General features: G+C 39.1%; 1 protein-coding gene across 1 annotated transcript in view; it reads left to right on the top strand.

Moving 5' to 3' along the window:
* The window catches only part of FAM13A (family with sequence similarity 13 member A), a 335,740-nt gene that overhangs the window by 22,548 nt on the left and 294,778 nt on the right, over nucleotides 1-18,414 (top strand). Inside the window, exons 2-3 of the mRNA XM_060147574.1 lie at nucleotides 4,977-5,166; nucleotides 12,776-12,985. Coding sequence (XP_060003557.1) covers nucleotides 4,977-5,166; nucleotides 12,776-12,985 — 400 coding nt within the window. The remainder of the gene's footprint in view (nucleotides 1-4,976; nucleotides 5,167-12,775; nucleotides 12,986-18,414) is intronic.

The following is an 18,414-nucleotide window of genomic DNA, read 5'->3' as shown; positions in this document are numbered from 1 at the left end:
TCAACCACTGCGCCACCAGGGAAGCCCTAGAGATGTTAATTTTAAAGCACTTAACCACAGAGTCTGGCACAAAATCGACACTTAATAAATGTTAGCTGTGGTAAAAACTCAAGGCTTCTGAAGCTCATCCTGTTTACTAGATTGATGAAAACCTTTTCTATGCAGGTTCTAGTATCAAATATTGTTGTCGCTTCTGAGCATATCTAACTTTATTTTAAGGAGACCAAGAAGCTCAAATAATCCTATTTTCCTCAGCTGCAAGAATAGGAATTTTGTTTTATATTTAGCACGTGGACTGGACTTCCCAGCACATGCTTCTTGAGTATCACTACATCCTTCGTGGAGACAGCATTAAGCATGTGTCCTCTGGACTCTGATGGCCTGAGTGTGACTCCTGGCCACACCATATCCTTGATGGGACCTGGAGCACATTACTTGGCTGCTCTGTAAAATGAGGGTCACAAAAGTATCTTCCTTCCTCATGTCACTTTATCAGGATTTAAAGAGTGAAGCCATCTAAGGTATTCGGAAGTGTGACTGACATACTCTATAAACATTCCATAAAAGTTAGCTGTCATTATCATTCTGATTTTCTCATTATCTAAAACCCTGGTTTTCTGTTTGCTCTGATTAGTCTTTTATTGTTTTTTTTGGAGTACTTTTATCAGTTGGGGTGTGTGTGTGTATGTGTGTGTGTGTACACAGAACAGAAATGGGTTCTGGCTAACTTAAGCCCAAAGAAACTTTACTGGAAAGTTACAGAGTGGCCCACCATGTAGAAGGAACAGCTGAAGGACCGGTGTCAGAAAGGGGCAGCTAAAGGCCCACGGCAGCTCCAGTGATGCAGGTGGCAAGAGGTACATCATGGTTAGTTAATCTAACCATCTTGTGAGAGCACTGCAGCTGGAATAAATTAGTTCCATCCATTTTTCTCAAGCTTCAGTGACAGTCCACTCAAGCTTCAGTGGCCTGCAGGACAAAGGGTCTGATTGACCTGCGAGGGCACCAGAGCCCAGCTCTTGCTAAAGGCAGGGCAGCGGTTGTAAGTGGCAGCCTCATCAAGGATGTTCACAGTGAGGGTGCGGTCATTCCCCCAAAGGCAGTCAGGATTTGTCACTAGACAAAAGGGCAAGTGAAGACTAAGTGGTCCCCACATTTGTTCACAGTAGTGAACAAATATTCACTACGGTCCTGGTGCATGCATTTTGTGAGCTATCTTAACTATTTTTTATCACAGATAAATATAGAAAAACAAGGTTCCAGCATGCAATTATAAAAATGAATATTGACATAAAATTCAGGTGACATGGGCTCTAGGCTCAACCCTTTCTCTTTGAGTTCACCACAAGTTTTGGGGTCCTGGTTTCCTTATTCCTAAGGTGATATTATAAGCACTAACCCCTACAGATTGTTCTAGCAGTAAACCCCAAGGTTCCCTGTCTTTTTTAATGTGGGAACCTATATTACTTTTACACACACACACACACACACACACACACACACACACACGAGTCCAGTTTCCAAACTCGTGATGTATGGCATTGTATGCAAACAAAGGTTTAAACAGTTAAGTTTGACTTAGAATACCTCAATTAGTAACTTTCTTTTTCAACTTATATTAGGTCAAGAAAGGTAAAATGTGTGTTTGAAGGGAAGCTGAAATTCCACAGATATTGACAGTTATAAAGAGATAGTGATGTTATCATCGTATAAAGGAAAGTAATTTCAATTTAAATGGAATTAATCATAAATGGCTTTCCACTACCTCAGTTATTTTATTTCTTCTGTGAGTAGGGAACTATAGAATATGTCTTATAACCTACCAGAAAGGATATTTTTTTAATATTTGTTCTAAGCCCATCAGTGAAGGACTGATTTGGATGTCTCTAAAAATATAGCTGTATTTTTTTCATTGTAGTTGTCTTTAAACAATATTTACGGGCTTCCCTGGTGGCGCAGTGGTTGAGAGTCCGCCTGCCGATGCAGGGGACGCGGGTTTGTGCCCCGGTCCGGGAAGATCCCACATGCCGCGGAGCGGCTGGGCCCGTGAGCCATGGCCGCTGAGCCTGCGCGTCCGGAGCCTGTGCTCCGCAACGGGAGAGGCCACAGCGGTGAGAGGCCCGCGTACCGCAAAAAAACCCCACAAAAACAAACAAAGAAAACAAAACAATATTTACCTTTTTAAAAGTATTAACGTAAATTAGATTACCAATTAATAATCAGATGTTCCTTTATTACTATAATTACATATAAACTTGCTTTGTAGTACGGCTCTGTACTGAGTAAACAGTTTAATTTGCAATCAGTTCAAAATGTGTGAGGTTAATTACATGTCTCATCCTTGAAAATATTGAGCCATGATGCCAAGGTTGCTTATTTATGCTATTAATAGGAGACACAACATAGTGACTGTACTTGAGTAAAGGACGGAATATAAAACAGGGCTATTAGCTGAAAGAATGGCACAGGTAGACAGGATTTCTAAGAAAACCTTGAATTTCTAATAAAAACTTGAGAAATTCTGATACTGACATGCAAAATGATTTTATGTTTATCTTTCAAAAGTCATACGTATATATGTTAAGAGATTGAGATACATGGAGAATAATTAGGTCGTCAGACTATCTACCAACCATGGGCCTAGACCATGGTGGCTTCTTCAACAGCAATCTTTAGTCCACGAAAACATTTGAGTACCTGAGTGGTTAAGTATCTCTCAATTGTTTTGAGAAGAAATCAGAATAATTTCCTGGCAGAACGATGATGATGATGATGATTATAATAACGATCAGTACTTACTGAGTATGCCAGACACCCTTCTCATTCTTCTATGTATATGAGCTCCTTCCAACCTTATATATTCCTATGAGCTAGGGACTCCTGGTATCCCCATTTCGTAGATGGGGCAACTGGGTGTAAGTGACTTGTCCGAGGTTGCACAGCTAGTGAGATCAGAATGGGATTCGAAATGGAGTCTGGTTCCACAGTCCACGCTCTAAACCAGCAGTCCCCAACCTTTTTGGCACCAGGGACCAGTTTCGTGGAAGACAGTTTTTCCACGGGGCGGGCGGTGGCGGGGGGCATGGGGGGGTGATGGTTCAGGAGGTGATGCGAGCTATGGGGAGCGGCAGATAAAGCTTCGCTCACTCACCTCCTGCTTTGTGGCCCGGTTCCTAACAGGCCTTAGGCTGGTAGTGGTCCGCGGCCCGGGTGGTTGGGGACCCCTGCTCTAAACGACTCTGCTATATTGTGTCTGTAAGAAAATAAGATAAAACGTGTAGGATTTAATCTCATTGTCAGCTCTTTCTGATGCAACATTTGAGAGTATTTTCAAAGTTTCATTATTAAAGGTTACTTTTTGGCTGCCTACTCACCAGATAGACGTGGTTGACTGAAATTTCCCATGTGTTCTTTTGAAAGGTATTGATAGGTTTTTAAACTTACACACACAAAAATAGTAGTGGTTACAGATTTGACTTAGTTAAGTAACTTCCTTGGTAACAGAGATGATACTTCTTGCCCATACTACTCTGCAGTAGCTAACACTATGCCTTATTTATAATATTAATAGATAACTAAATCTATTCTATAACTTTATACATTTGCTGAATTGTCACTAGGGAAATCTGGCTTTCAAATATGACCTATTAAAAGATGCAGAGATGTCCATGAAAGTTGGCCTGATTCTACAGATTGTAAGATTCAAAATCAAATTGAAACTACAGGGAACCTACTAAAAATCACAACTGCAGAATTATCTTCGTGTAATTGTCATGTGTCACATGTAGAATTTATCACAGTTTGTGTTATACACAAATTGCTGTTTAACATTAATATAAATTTAAGGAAAGGAGCATGGACTTAAGAGTATGATGAAACTCTTAGCAGTTCCATGACTTTTACCAAATTACTTCTTAACTCTTTGATCTTTCTTTCCTCATCTCTACAGTGGAGATAATGTTTCTTCTTTTAGATTATAACAGCTACATGAGCCTACACTTATAATATTGACACTTAGGTTAGTTGCTGCATTCATTCTCAAGAAGGGTGTTTCCCCTGATCTGCTTCCTCTGTCCTCAAATAAAATTTTTGCTTTTTGCCATCTTTTCAGTGTTTAAAGTTACAGATACATACATTTATGTAGGACACATGCTGTTTTTTTAAAAAAAATCCCTCATTTAGTTTTATTAAACCATATTAAAATTTATCTTTTAAAATACTTCCTTGGGGAAAAATTTTCTATTAAAAGGAAGAAACAAATTTGTATGAAGTTTTCAGCGTGGTGGTAACTTGAATTGATTGACTGTAAATTACATTTCTTATTTATAATATGTACAGTCTCATTGAAATTTTAAAAATTGTGATTACCTGAAACATTGCTATTTCGGAGATTATAGCATTTTGAACTTCAAAGAAAATTGAGTTGATTTTTATGTGCCAAAACATTCCTGACATATTCAGATATAATCAAATCAGAGAAAGAAATGTTCATTCTACACATACATACTTTTTTTCTAATCCTTCAAATTAAAGCTACCTTAAGATGACATTGAGATAAATTTTCGTCTTCAGTAACCTCTTACTATTTCAGGATCTGCATGGGGTTTCGGCGTTCTGATAAGTGTCTTATTCTCCTGTTAACGAGGTACTTGTGAGTCACACCCTGGTTACTGTAGTAATATATCTTAGATACTGCAGTGTATTGTTCCCTCTCTTAGCTACGCTGAGGTTGTGGCTTTATGTTCCTCATTGTTTTTCACTCCTTTTAACCGTTGTATCAGTGTGCACCATTCCTAACACTGAGCAGCACGTGAGAGATGTTAGGGATTTGGGTTTGAGCTGAAGTAAGAATAAGTGAAGACCACTAGTCCACAGCCTCCGAACGCGCACCCTCTGATTCAGGTGATTCTGTAGCGACCATGCAGCCTCCTGTGGTAAACATGACTGACTGCTCTTTTTTCTTCTGCTATTTCAAGCAAAGTAACTCAGCAGTTCGGCTGAAAGAAGACATGAAAAAGATTGTGACAGTGCCACTCAACGAGCAGAGGAATTCCACCTACACAAAGTTATTTGGAGTCAGTCTCCAAGACCTCCACCAGCAGGGGCTGACTGAGAACGGCGTTCCAGCCATCGTGGGGCGCCTAGTGGAGTACTTGACCATGCATGGTAAGTCCAGTTGAGTTGTAATTCTGTTGCTTTGTGTGAATTAGTCCCTAAGACACCTTAATTAGAATATTGAATTCTGACGTAATACACTCTGTCCTTATAAAAGGATGTCAAGGGCATTATGACTGCTTAACATTCTTTTGAAAATACTTAATTCAACTTACCATCGAGAAATCACTTTAATTATTGAGGTTTCTAGTTTGGAATGATTCCTAGTTTTAAGTGCTAAAATACACTGTTTTAATATTAACAGTGAGTTCTCTTGATGCATTAAATTCCCACTGAGAGTCAATAATTTTTAATGTAACAGTATCTTTTTTGAGTATCTCTTCTGAAGTATCTCTTTCAGCTTGAGGTCAGTCATGAACTTACTGAATGCCTTAATTGCCTTCAAAACTCAGTGAGAATACCAAAAACAAAAGTATGATGTATAACCTAGTATGGTGTTGGGGGGGACATTAACGTTGGGAATGATACAATCAATTGTGTCAAATAATTGCAGAGTGCCACCGTACATTGCACGATAAAAAGATGAATTATATCTCTCTTAGTTGCTGAGAACTATTATGTTTTATAGCTTTTTAAATTATTTTATTTAAAATGGAACTTAGAAACCTGGATAATTTGAGACAATGAGGCTTATCAAACTAGGGCAGTATCGTGGGAGAACTCCAAACTATATGATAAATATCAATAAACTTTAAGAGATTTGTGAAGAAGGTATTCAGGGGGAAGAGCTTGGAATTTTCATTTTCTATGCTGAAACACCATTTCTATACTAAAACAAGACTCACTGCAGAGTAGAATATAACATTTGCGGGCATTTTTAAACGTAAAACTTGAAACCTGGAAGAAGATCTGTACTTTGCACAGTTTGCTTCCGCCCCTCAATCTTGCTGTGATTCCAAGTCCGTTCTTCCTGCTGAGAAGGTGGCTGCGTGGGAAATGCCTGAGAGGCATGGTACCGCCTTTCTTCTGTAGGAACATGCGTCTGCTTGTGACAGGGACCATATGGCAAGACAGTTCAGACCTCAGAAGGTTGTCAGGTCTTTTGTGTTAGTTGAAAAACAGCTGTTTTTTCAGGTTACTTGGTATGTAGATGACAAAATGGTATTTTGTTCTGAAAACTGAAGAGCCAGGTTTACATTCTTAACCCGTAGGCATTGTCTCCTTGTTTTTGGAGGAAGATAGCTGCAGGAGGGTGAGATTCTTAGCGAACAGCTCTGAGTTTGTTCAAATACTTTAAACAGGTTAAATACAAAGGTGTTATATGCAGCATGGCAGGAAGATGGGCCCTTGGCCTAGAAGATCCTGAAGCCAGATGTTGCTGAGATGGAGCTTTGACAGGCCTCATTTACACACTCAGTATTGAGTAAAACTGTATCCTACTGACTTAGCTGCAAACGGATCTCTAGGTAATGCATTTAATATCTTAAATAGGGTTGTTCAGTATTACTCATTTGGGTGCCAAAGTGTGACCACCCAAAGTAATATTTTGGTTTTAGCATCATTAGTATTCTGACCTTTTATGCAACAATGATTGAATAATAGCCTTTTGAGGTTACTCTTACGTAAAATCATTTTCACTTTTAACCTTTTTAGAAGTATTGCATATTAATATATTTATGTGGTTCAAAGTTCAGAAGGGTATATAGTGAAAAGTCTCTCCCTCCAAACCCTGTCCCCTGACCATTCATTTCCCCTCCCAGAAACAATAGTACTATACTATTTTTTGCTATGTTCTTACAAAGATATTTGAATATATAAGCAGATATGTGTATTTTTTTCACTCTTTTAACATAGCACACAGTGTACACTGTTTATGAATCCTCTTAAAACAAAACAAAACAAAACACTCGGGACTTCCCTGGCGGTCCAGGGGTTAAGACTCTGCAATTCTACTTTAGGGGGCATGGGTTCGATCCCTGGTCGGGTAACTAAGATCCCACATGCTGCACAGCACGGCCAAAACAAATCACTCTACAGTATTGGAGACTGTTCCATTTTACATAAAGAGCTTTCCTCATTTAATTCTTTTTTTCCCCTGCGCGCTATTCCACTTTATGTTTGTATGTGTCACTGCTTTAACCAGTTACATCCTGATCAGCATTGAATTGTTTCCAGTCTTTTGATGTCTACAAACAATGATTCAGTGACTGACCTTTAACACGTATCAAGTACTGTGATGTGTCCGTAGACTAACCTTTCAAAGTGGACTGCTGGGTCAAAAGATAATGTGCATTTACAGTCAACCCCAGAAGTTAAAATAAACCAGTTTTTTATAGTCACACCATCAATGTATGAAAATCTGGAAAAAATTTGAATTAGAGATTGCTTTTCTTCTGCCTTTCCTTGGCATACCCTTAGGTGTACTTTAATAGGGTGTGTTCAGGTTATGCAAAACTAAATGTCTTAGTGGGCTCAGTCAGTCATTCTTTTTTTTTTTTGCGGTACGCGGGCCTCTCACTGTTGTGGCCTCTCCTGTTGCGGAGCACAGGCTCCGGACGCACAGGCTCAGCGGCCATGGCTCACGGGCCCAGCCGCTCCGCGGCATGTGGGATCCTCCCGGACCGGGGCACGAACCCGCGTCCCCTGCATCGGCAGGCGGACTCTCAACCACTGCGCCACCAGGGAAGCCCTCAGTCAGTCATTCTTAACCAGGAATATGAAATGGTCACTAGCGGAATCTTTTCAGAATACCCATGCAATTGGCAGTACCTCGGATCTACTGAATCAGGACCTTTTTTGAAACTTTATTTATTTATTTTTGGCTGCGTTGAGTCTTCGTTGTTGTGTGCGGGCTTTCTCTAGTTGCGGTGAGCAGGGGCTACTCTTCGTTGCGGTGCGCGGGCTTCTCACTGCAGTGGCTTCTCTTGTCGCGGAGCACGGGCTCTAGGCATGTGGGCTCCGTAGTTGTATTGTAGTGCATGGGCTCAGTAGTTGTGGCTCGTAGGCTCTAGAGCACAGGCTCAGTAGTTGTGGCGCACGGGCTTAGTTCCTCCACGGCATGTGGGAATCTTCCCGGAGCAGGGCTCGAACCCGTGTCCGCTGCACTGGCAGGCGGATTCTTAACCACTTCGCCACCAGGGAAGCCCCTGAATCAGAATCTTGATGGGGCAAACTAGGGTAGGGCACCTGCCCTGTATTTTGAAAGGCTATATAGTTAATTACTCCATGGACAACCAGAAGCCCCTTTCTGTATTTGAAACTATTGATATCATGTTAATAAACCAAAGAGCCTGTGTAAGTTTGAGAGCAAGATACTTCAATTAGTTTTATTTAACTGTTTAAGTCAGATATTTGTTGTGGACCTGTGATACAGTAGGCACTCTGTCAGGTATGGGATATGAGGTGATTGGTTGTATAATTAACCATAGGTAGATACTGTGGTCATACTTTGTTGTTTAATGTAAATGTAGATATATAACAACTCGACATGAGGGAAACCTTTTATTATTATAAAGGAATTTTAGGACAGAAAGCGTTTATAAAGGCCTATATTAAGGCCTGTTCAATAGACTTTGGCCTTTTTTCTTTAAAGAAAAAAAAAAGAAAAAAGTACACATTTTTAACATTCAAGGGAAAATCTTATAAGTTACGAGGCATATCATCTTTTTTTTTTTTTTTTTTTGCTGTACGCGGGCCTCTCACTGCTGTGGCCTCTCCCGTTGCGGAGCACAGGCTCCGGACGCGCAGGCTCAGCGGCCATGGCTCACGGGCCCAGCCGCTCCGCGGCATGTGGGATCCTCCCGGACCGGGGCACGAACCCGTGTCCCCTGCATCGGCAGGTGGACTCTCAACCACTGCACCACCAGGGAAGCCTGAGGCGTATCATCTTTGTACTATTTTAAAATTAACTAATCTTGATGACAGTGTTACTGGATTCCTTCTACTTTACCATTAAGATGCTGTGGGATATTTAAATAGTGTAGGTTTCTCCACTTACCACTAGATGTCAGAATATGCTTACATATTGTCACATGACTGTCAGGGCCAGTGTGCCAATAAGACAAATTCTGACCTCTGGCATATTTCATTTTTGTTGATGTATTCATACATTCATAGATGTGCTCATCAGACTTTGAAATAAATACTTCAGTTGTACAAGAAAGTAGTTGTCAGTGTTATATATTATTTTTTGGTATTACTGAACCATTTATAAGTTGCTGTTTCATGATGATTACCCCATATCTCATGAAATCAAATATGACAGAATCTTAAATGTATGGCAGTAACTCCATAAAGCTTTCTAAACATCTCCTCCCTCTAACGTTTCTGTTATAATCATTTCCTAAGAATTTAGAGTAGGAAAGATTAGAGATTATATAATCTGGTAAACCTCACATGCGTATTGTATATATTATAAGTTCGTAAGGGACTTTTAAAAGCTATGTGGATTCTTTTTGCCAGAGTGTAATATAGCCATGTCTAGAAGTAAACTTCTCTGGATTGAAAAATCACTAAGTATCCTAAGAGTTCTTTTTTTTTTTCCCGCGGTACGCGTGCCTCTCACTGTTGTGGCCTCTCCCATTGCGGAGCACAGGCTCCGGACGCGCAGGCTCAGCGGCCATGGCTCACGGGCCCAGCCGCTCCGCGGCATGTGGGATCCTCCTGGACCGGGGCATGAACCCATGTCCCCTGCATCGGCAGGTGGACTCTCAACCACTGCGCCACCAGGGAAGCCCCTAAGAGTTCTTTGGGTGAGAGATGTTCCTGAGGGAAGAGAGTTGTGCAAATAAATGGCCATGAGGGCAGAAAAAATGGTCGAGAAGCAGTGACTTTAATGATTTCCATTTATAGCTTCTCTTTCCTCTAGTAAGGTTCTGGGGGGATCAGGAACTTCAAGACCAAAGCCAATTCTTGGAGATGGGTAACTCTTTTCGAATAACTGGAAGTATATTTATTTGAGGAAAAGGTCAAAAAACCTTGTTGGAAGAGGGAACCTCAGGTCAAAGCTAGAAAAACACTGTGAAATCAGATCCAGGGGCATCTGCTGGTCCCCAAACAGGCTCTGGAGCTGGGTAAGATACAGGACTATGTCGTAAAATGCTGTATCTTCAGGATCTGGGCCTTGACCAGGAATGGGATTCTCTTTTATTGGGTGCTGTCTGCTTGATGCCAGTATATGTCTCTGAAGTTACAGATGAAGCTTTGTAGAGTAGAGGAAACAGAACTTGAAAGCTTTAGAAACGACTGAGGTGAAGTCTCTTGATAGTAACCGGTATTCTGCAGTATTAAAGGGAATGGCATATCACATTAGTTATCTCTTGCTACCAAACGGATGACCCCAGAACATAGTAGATTAAAGCAGTGTTTATTGTCTCACAGTTTCTGTGGTTCAGAAGTCTGAGCACAGCTTAGTTATGTCTTTTGTCTTTAGGGACTCTTTAAGGCTGCAGTCATACCAGGACGTGACTGGGGAAAGGTTCACTTCCAAGCTCATTCATGTGCTTGTTGGCAGGATTCAGATCCTTGCGGGCTGTTGACCTGAGGGTCTCGGTTACTCATTGGCTGTTGTCCAGAAACTGCCCTCAGTTCCTTGCCACGTGGACCTTTTTATAAGGGAGCTCACAAAATAGCTGATTCATCACAGTGAGCAAAGCAAGAAGAGCCAGAGAGAGAGAGAGAGAGAACACAAGGAAACAAAGTAGGCATCACAGTCTTTTATAACCCGATCTCAGAAGTGAGTTTGGAACCCAATCACGTTCTCTTGGTTAGAAGCAAGTCACTAGGTCCAGACCGCACTCAAGCGGGGAGAGGATTATACATGATATGGTTACCAAGAGGTGGGGATCACTGGGGCCAGTTGAGAAGCTGCCTAGCACACAAACTGACTGGTGTCTTCTCTGATTACATGGTGCTGTAGCCATACTGGTTGTTAACTATTTTTAATAGCACCTCTGGTTTCACAGATTTTTGTCAAAATTGGAGCTAAAATTCATGTCAATTTTTTTTTTGTTTTTTTGGGGTTTTTTTTTTGCGATACGCAGGCCTCTTACTGTTGTGGCCTCTCCCGTTGCGGAGCACAGGCTCCGGACGCACAGGCTCAGCGGCCATGGCTCACGGGCCCAGCCGCTCCGCGGCATGTGGGATCTTCCCGGACCGGGGCACGAACCCGCGTCCCCTGCATCAGCAGGCGGACTCTCAACCACTGCGCCACCAGGGAAGCCCAGGTCACTCTCTTCTTAGAATGTGTCTTACACCTTGAGCATCGCTCCGTGGTCTGACTCACTGCTTTCATGGCGCTCTGTCTCTTTGAATCCAGCACACTGAGCTGGAAATCATTATCCTCTACCTTAAAGCAGCTGCCGCCCTTCGCCCTCAGTTCACCTTATCCTTTACCATGCTTTCTCCTGGATTTCTAGTTCTCAGACCTTAAAGTTATGTTTCAACCCTTCGTCTTCCCTATTTTCTTTTTGTACTAAGTTACCAAATCATCTTCATTCTCTCCTTTTCACTTCCTTCCCACCATAATCTGTCTTACAGTTGACTGTAGTCCCCCTAAGGCAAGCTCTCTGCCTTCTCCATTCTCTGCTTCTTTGCTAACTAGGTCTTCCTTAAACCACGATTATGTTGTGTCTCTCCCCTGCCCGCCCCCAACTCACACACATTTAATGCCCCAGTGATAAATAATGATAAAGTCTTCACTCTTTCCCTTGACATTCATGACCCTCTACTCAGCATTTCTTCCATTTTAGTACCCTATCACTCTTTGACCTAAACACCCCATATTTTCATCTGCCTGCCTTTCTTTACACGCTCCTCTCTCTGCTTCTCAGTTCATACATTTGTTTCTCTTTGTCAGGGGTAGATCAAGTTTTTGTGGGTCTGATGGTTAGTCCTTCTGGGGCCCTCTTTAAGAAAAAGAACACAAAATTAAGAGTATAGAATTAGGGACAGAGCATTGGAAAGGGCCCCAATAAATGAGAGGCCCTGAAGCTTAAATTTCATTAGCTTCGCGGTACATCAGCCTCGGTCCCCCAGTCATGCCTGTGATTTAGCCAGAGATTATGCGGCAGAGCCATGGCTCCTCCGTGAAGCCTTCTCTGCTGACCCCAGCCAACACTAATAATCACGAATCAATCGGCTAAAGGCAAGGATCTCGTCTTCCGCTACTTTACAGCCTCTGAGTCTTATAATTTGAATTTATTAATTACTAAAGAAGTAATAGTTCTTTATCAAATTATTACAAAGGTAATCACATATAGTTAACATTTTTTACGTACATGTTGGTTTTTTCTTAAATAGTTGTTCTCAAAATGCTAAGCTGCTTTCGGAGCCCAGGGTAAGTTTCTGTTATACACTGTAGAAAATTATACGAATGAAATTTCTTTATAGAGTAGTACGTGTTCTGTGTTTGTATGTGTCCTAACCTTAGTTTTAGACGTCAGCTTTTATAACCACTTAGGATCTTTGTAGTTGGTGTGTAATAGACGGGAAGATGTATTATTCTAAGGAAACATTTTTATAGGACGTGAAAATCTTCCAGTGCTTGATAATTATTCAGAAAATTCTATACTGAGATCTATTTACGTCGCTGTTCTTTAGAGTTTGTACCTGTTTGTGAGAGACCTCTGTTATTTTCTGTGCATGTACTCTGCTGTTCCAGGACTCACCCAGGAAGGCCTTTTTCGGGTGAATGGCAACGTCAGGGTGGTAGAACAGCTTCGATGGAAGTTTGAGAGTGGGGTGCCCGTGGAGCTGGGGAGGGACGGCGACGTCTGCGCGGCGGCCAGCCTGTTAAAGCTCTTCCTGAGGGAGCTGCCGGAGGGCGTGATCACCTCGGCACTGCAGCCTCGGTTCATTCAGCTCTTTCAGGGTCAGTACACTGAATCCTTCTAGGAATTAAAGCAGTTTTATTTTTCAGCTAACACTAAGGTTTTAAATATTAAATATTTAAATTCTAAATGTTAAAATAGGATTTTAAATATTTGTGGTCTCTCCATAACCATCATCTTGCTATTTCGCTCTAGATCTTCATCTTCAACCCTAAGATAATGCTAAACTGATGATGAAATACCATTATATTAAATGTAATTTCTAAGACTATTGGTATTGAAAAGCCCTGATGCTTTGGGACCAAAGAAATTCTTTTCTGACTGGTTAGTGACTGCCATGGAAATATTGATACTAAGACTAAGGCATTAAATTCTATGTAGGAAATATTAGTTAATTAAATTGTGTTTGGTTAGTGACCTTTGAGACCGAAAAGTCACTGGTGGGCTTTCCTTTTCTTATAAGCAAGACTGATCCTAAAACAGTAGTTGTTTTACATAACTGAGGTTAAAATTGATTTTTTAAATGTTCGTAAGCATCTTTTTTTCACTGCAGTCTAGTTCATTTGCAATATTATATTAGTTTCAGGTGTACAACATAGTGATTCAAAATGTTTATATGTTATACTCCATTTAAAGTTATCATAAAATATTGGCTATATTCCCTGTGCTGTACAATATATCCTTGTAGCTTATTTATTTGATAAATAGTAGTTTGTACCTCTTAATCCTCTACCCCAACCTGTCTTGCCCCTTCCCTCTTCCTTACTGGTAACCACTAGTATGTTCTCCATATCTGTGAGTCCGTTTCTATTTTGTTATGTGTATTCATTTGTTTTATTATTTTAGATTTCACATTTAAGTGATAAGACAGTGTTTGTCTTTCTCTGTGTGACTTATTTCACTAAGCATAATACCCTCTAGGTCCATCCATGTTGCTGTCAAGGCAAAATTTCATTCTTATTTTATGGCTGAGTACTATTCCATTGTATATGTGTATATATTAAATATATATACCACATCTTCTAATTCATTCATCTATTGATGGACACTTAGTTTGCTTCCATATTTTGGCTATTGTAAATAATGCCACTATGAACATTGGGGTGCATCTATCTTTTCAAATTAGTGTTTTCATTTTCTTTGGATGTATACCCAGGAGTGGAATTGCTGGATCATATGGTAGTTCTATTTTTAGTTTTTTGGGAACCCTCCATACTGTTTTCCATAGTGGCTGCACTAATTTACATTCCCCCAACATTGTACAAGGGTTTCCTTTTCTGCACATCCTCACCAACCTATGTTATTTGTGTTCTTTTTGATAATGGCCATTCTGACAGGTATGAGGTGATAGCTTGTTGTGGTTTTGATTTGCACTTCTCTAATGATTAGCGATGTTGAGTATCTTTTCATATGCCTGTTTGGCGATGTGTATGTCTTTGGAAAAATGTCTATTCAGGTCTTTGAGCCATTTTTTAATTGGTTTGTTTTTTTGATGTTGAATTATATGAACTATTTTTATATTTTGGATATTAGTCCCTTATTGGTCATATCTTTTGCAAATATTTTGTCCCATTTAATAGGTTGTCTTTTCATTTTGTCAATGGTTTCCTTTGCTGTGCTGAAGCTTTTAAGTTTAATTAGGTCCCAGTTGTTTATTTTTGCTTTTGTTTCCTTTGCTTTAGGAGACAGATCAAAACAATACTGCTGCAATTTATGTTCGTGTTTTGCCTGTGTTTTCTTCTAGGAGTTTTATGGTTTTAGTCTTACATTTAGGTCTTTAATCAGTTTGAGTTTATTTTTTATATGGTGTGAGAAAATGGTCTCATTTCATTCTTTTACATATAGCTGTCTAGTTTTCCCAGCACTACTTCTTGAAGAAACTGTCCTTTCCCCATTATACTGTCCTTTCCCCTTGCCTCTTTTGTCATATTAATTGATAATAAGTATGTGGGTTTGTTTCTGGGCTCTCTATTCTGTTCCGTTGATCTATGTCTCTTTTTGTGCCACTACCATACTATTTTGATGACTATAGCTTTGTAGTATAGTCCGACATCAGGGAGTGTGATACCTCCAACTCTGTTCTTCTTTCTCAAGATTGCTTTGGCTATTCAGGATATTTTGTTTTTCCATACAATTTAGAAGTCTTCTAGTTCTGTGAAAACACCCATTGGTATTTTAATATGGATTGCTTTGAATCTTTAGATTGCTTTGGGTAGTATAGTCATTTTAACAATGTTAATTCTTCCAATCCATGAACACTGTATATCTTTTCATCTGTTTGTGTCATCTTCAACTTCTTTCATCACTGTCTTACAGTTTTCCAAGTACAGGTCTTTTACCTCCTTAGTTAGATTTAGTCCTAGATATATATATTTTTTTGAAGCATTGGTAAATGGGGTTGTTAACTTCTCTTTCTGATTGTTGTTAGTGTACAGAAATGCAACAGGTTTCTGTATATTAATTTTGTGTCCTGAAACTTTACCAAATTTGTTGAGGAACTCTAGTAGTTTTTGGTGGCATATTTAGGACTTTTAGTATCAGGTCATCTGCAAATAGTGACAGCTTTACTTTTTCCTTTCCAATTTGGATTCTTTTTATTTCTTTTTCTTGACTGATTGCTGTGACTAGGACTTCCAATACTGCGCTGAATAAAAGTTGTAAAAGTGTGCATCTTTGTCCTGTTCCTGATCTTAGAGGAAATGCTTTCAGCTTTTCACTGAGTGTGATGTTAGTTATGGGCTTTTTGTATACAGTCTTCATTATGTTGAGATTCATTTCCTCTATATCCACTTTGTGGAGAATTTTTATCATAAATGGATGTTGAATTTTGTCAAAAGGTTTTTCTGCATCTATTGAGATGATCATATGATTTTTATCAATTTGTTAATGTGGTGTATAACATTGATTGTATTATAAAGTGATTTTAAATGAAGAATCTTCATTTTTAAAGGTACTAATTTTAGACATAATCATTATTGAGTTCTCCCCCCTAAATATAGGAAGAAAAATGATTTAGCTTTGAAAAGCCATTTCTTTCCGTTTTTGACAAGTTAGGGTGAAAATGGGAAAATGTATTTATAAGAGTGTTAGATACCAGATTAAGAAGGATGTTACTTAAAGCCACATTCCTTTAAAGCAGTGGTATAACTATTCACATGTAGTATGCTAAAGAATGAGTAAGTGAGAATGCCATATTGTATTCTATTGAAAAACAGGAATAAAATATGAAAGCAAAAATTGCAGAACTATTTGTCTGTTATGGTTTTCTTTAGTGCTTTTAAGTTTTTTATCAGTAAGCTACATTTTAAAGTAATTGCTACAAAAGCAAGTTGAAGATTTACAATATTGTGTGCCTAATACAAAATATTTAGTATTACAAAGAATCTTTGTTACTCTTAAAATTATATCTTATAATTTATAATACTATAATTATATATTATTATAACTTATAATACTATAATTATAATATTATCTTACTGTACTACTACTTGTGAATACTTGTGAATTTTAAAAGTGTATCACATTTCCTAGAATAGCTTTCATTTGATAATGAGAATGCACTCTTTTATTTTTTTTGTTAATTTTTACATAGTAATGTGTTATAATTCAAGTTTTCTTTGTAAATTATCATTCATGACATGTTTTCTTGGTGGCTAAAAAAGTTGATACGCATCAGAAAAAGCAAGGGGTATCATTCTAATAGAAGTAAGACTGCTTATTTAGTCAGCCTTGGGGGTTGTGTGATTGTGCACAAATAACAAATTCTGAATGGGGCAGAACACTAATTTTTGCTTTATTGGTAGTATTCTCTCATTGCTTGAAAACCTCTGAGGTTAGATCTGAGAACTTCGAATAAGGAAGTACTAATGAAGTACTTACAAGTTAGGTCAGCTGCTAAGTAGAGGGAATAAAGTATGTCTTAGGTGCCAGACAGTATAGCCTTTATAAAATAAACTTCTCTCTTTAATAGTCCAGGTAGAAAATATGCAAGTAGGGCTCCTGTGCTTCTGCTGGTTCACCCTGCACACAGTACTCTCACAGTAGAGGGTACCCACTGCAACTGGTCACTCCAAAGCCAGAGGTTGAAGGCTCTTTGCAGACTCACTAAGGAGATATTACACTTGGCCTGTTATAATATTCTCATCTCTTTTCTGTTAGACAATAATATATAACAAAATTTTTTGATACAGTTTCCCTAGTAAAGACTACACTAGTTTTATATTTCAATCCTTATGACACCAGATTAGTTTTTTTGATAGTCTGTCACAAATCAATGCCAGATTTCTTTTTTTTTTCAATGTTGTGGGCCTTCGAATTGTATCCTGTATAAAGGGCAAGCTATTTGTAATTGAATATAACTTAAAATTTTTCAGCTCAAGCTCATCTCTTCCATACTTTGGAGGATGGAATTCTGGAGTCCCAACTTAATATATTTTTAGACATTTAAGCTAAACCACAGCCACCAGGGACAGCATGGCTGCCGCCTGTGAGCATACCCATGCTCTAGACCACCCTTTGATCTTATAGATCAACAGTGGCCCCTTGTGTGCATGGACATTTAGATTCTTTCCTTTTTATAAAAAATTATCAGCTTTAGATAATTATCAACTTTAGACTTTGTCTAGTGTCTAAAGCTCTGAGACTGTATATATTTTTAGTTAGCAAACCAATACATCTGCGTACCACGTGTTTATCAAAAAGTTCTATATAGAGTTGATTTCTGCCAGAGCCTTTTGCTTCTGTCAGATGCCTGCTTTAGACAATTCATCTTAAGAGAGAGACTCTAAAGGATCTTCAGTGATTGTCCTTTTCTGTTGTCATGTTAAACCTATCTCTGATTGTACCAACTTGCCTTCCTTAATTTAGGTTTCCAGTATAATTGTCTCAGTTTGGCTATATTCCATGACTTCTGATATTATTTTATCCTTATCTTGGTGGGCCAGTACCATATCTATTTTTTATTTTAATAATTTCAGATGTGTTTGGGGAATAAATATGAATGGCAAGCAATAAAATGATTTTAGGATAGGATTCACTTAATTTAGAATTAACTAGAAACCCCTTTACAGTATTTGAATGCTCTTCTATAATGTAAATACAAGTATTTCTGCCTCATCGTGGAATATTCTTCTTGTTGTTTGAGTTGGATCAATCCATCAATATTTATTTAATACCATCTACTTATACACTGGATGGTCCCAAGAAATAAAAGATTAAACTTCTTGACTTCGAGGAGTGTGCTGTTTAATTGAGGAGGTAGAATGTATGTTGTACACCTTCTGTAGTCCTTCAGATGAGCAAGTGCGTTCAGCTGGTGTTCACAAGGAGAGGAGGAAGCCAGTCTGGTTTATGGTAATCAGAGAATGCTTGGTGAAAAAAGTAAAACTGGGGTATGTAAAATTAATTTCAATGGAGAGGAAAATCTTCTAGGTGAGGAAAGGGCGTGAGTAAAGACACTGTCAGTGTAAGA

The sequence above is a fragment of the Lagenorhynchus albirostris genome, chromosome 4, assembly GCF_949774975.1.
Source record: "Lagenorhynchus albirostris chromosome 4, mLagAlb1.1, whole genome shotgun sequence".
NCBI classification, from domain to species: domain Eukaryota; kingdom Metazoa; phylum Chordata; class Mammalia; order Artiodactyla; family Delphinidae; genus Lagenorhynchus; species Lagenorhynchus albirostris.
The sequence above is the reverse complement of the archived record's forward strand: the minus strand, read 5'-3'. Positions and strand labels throughout refer to the sequence as shown.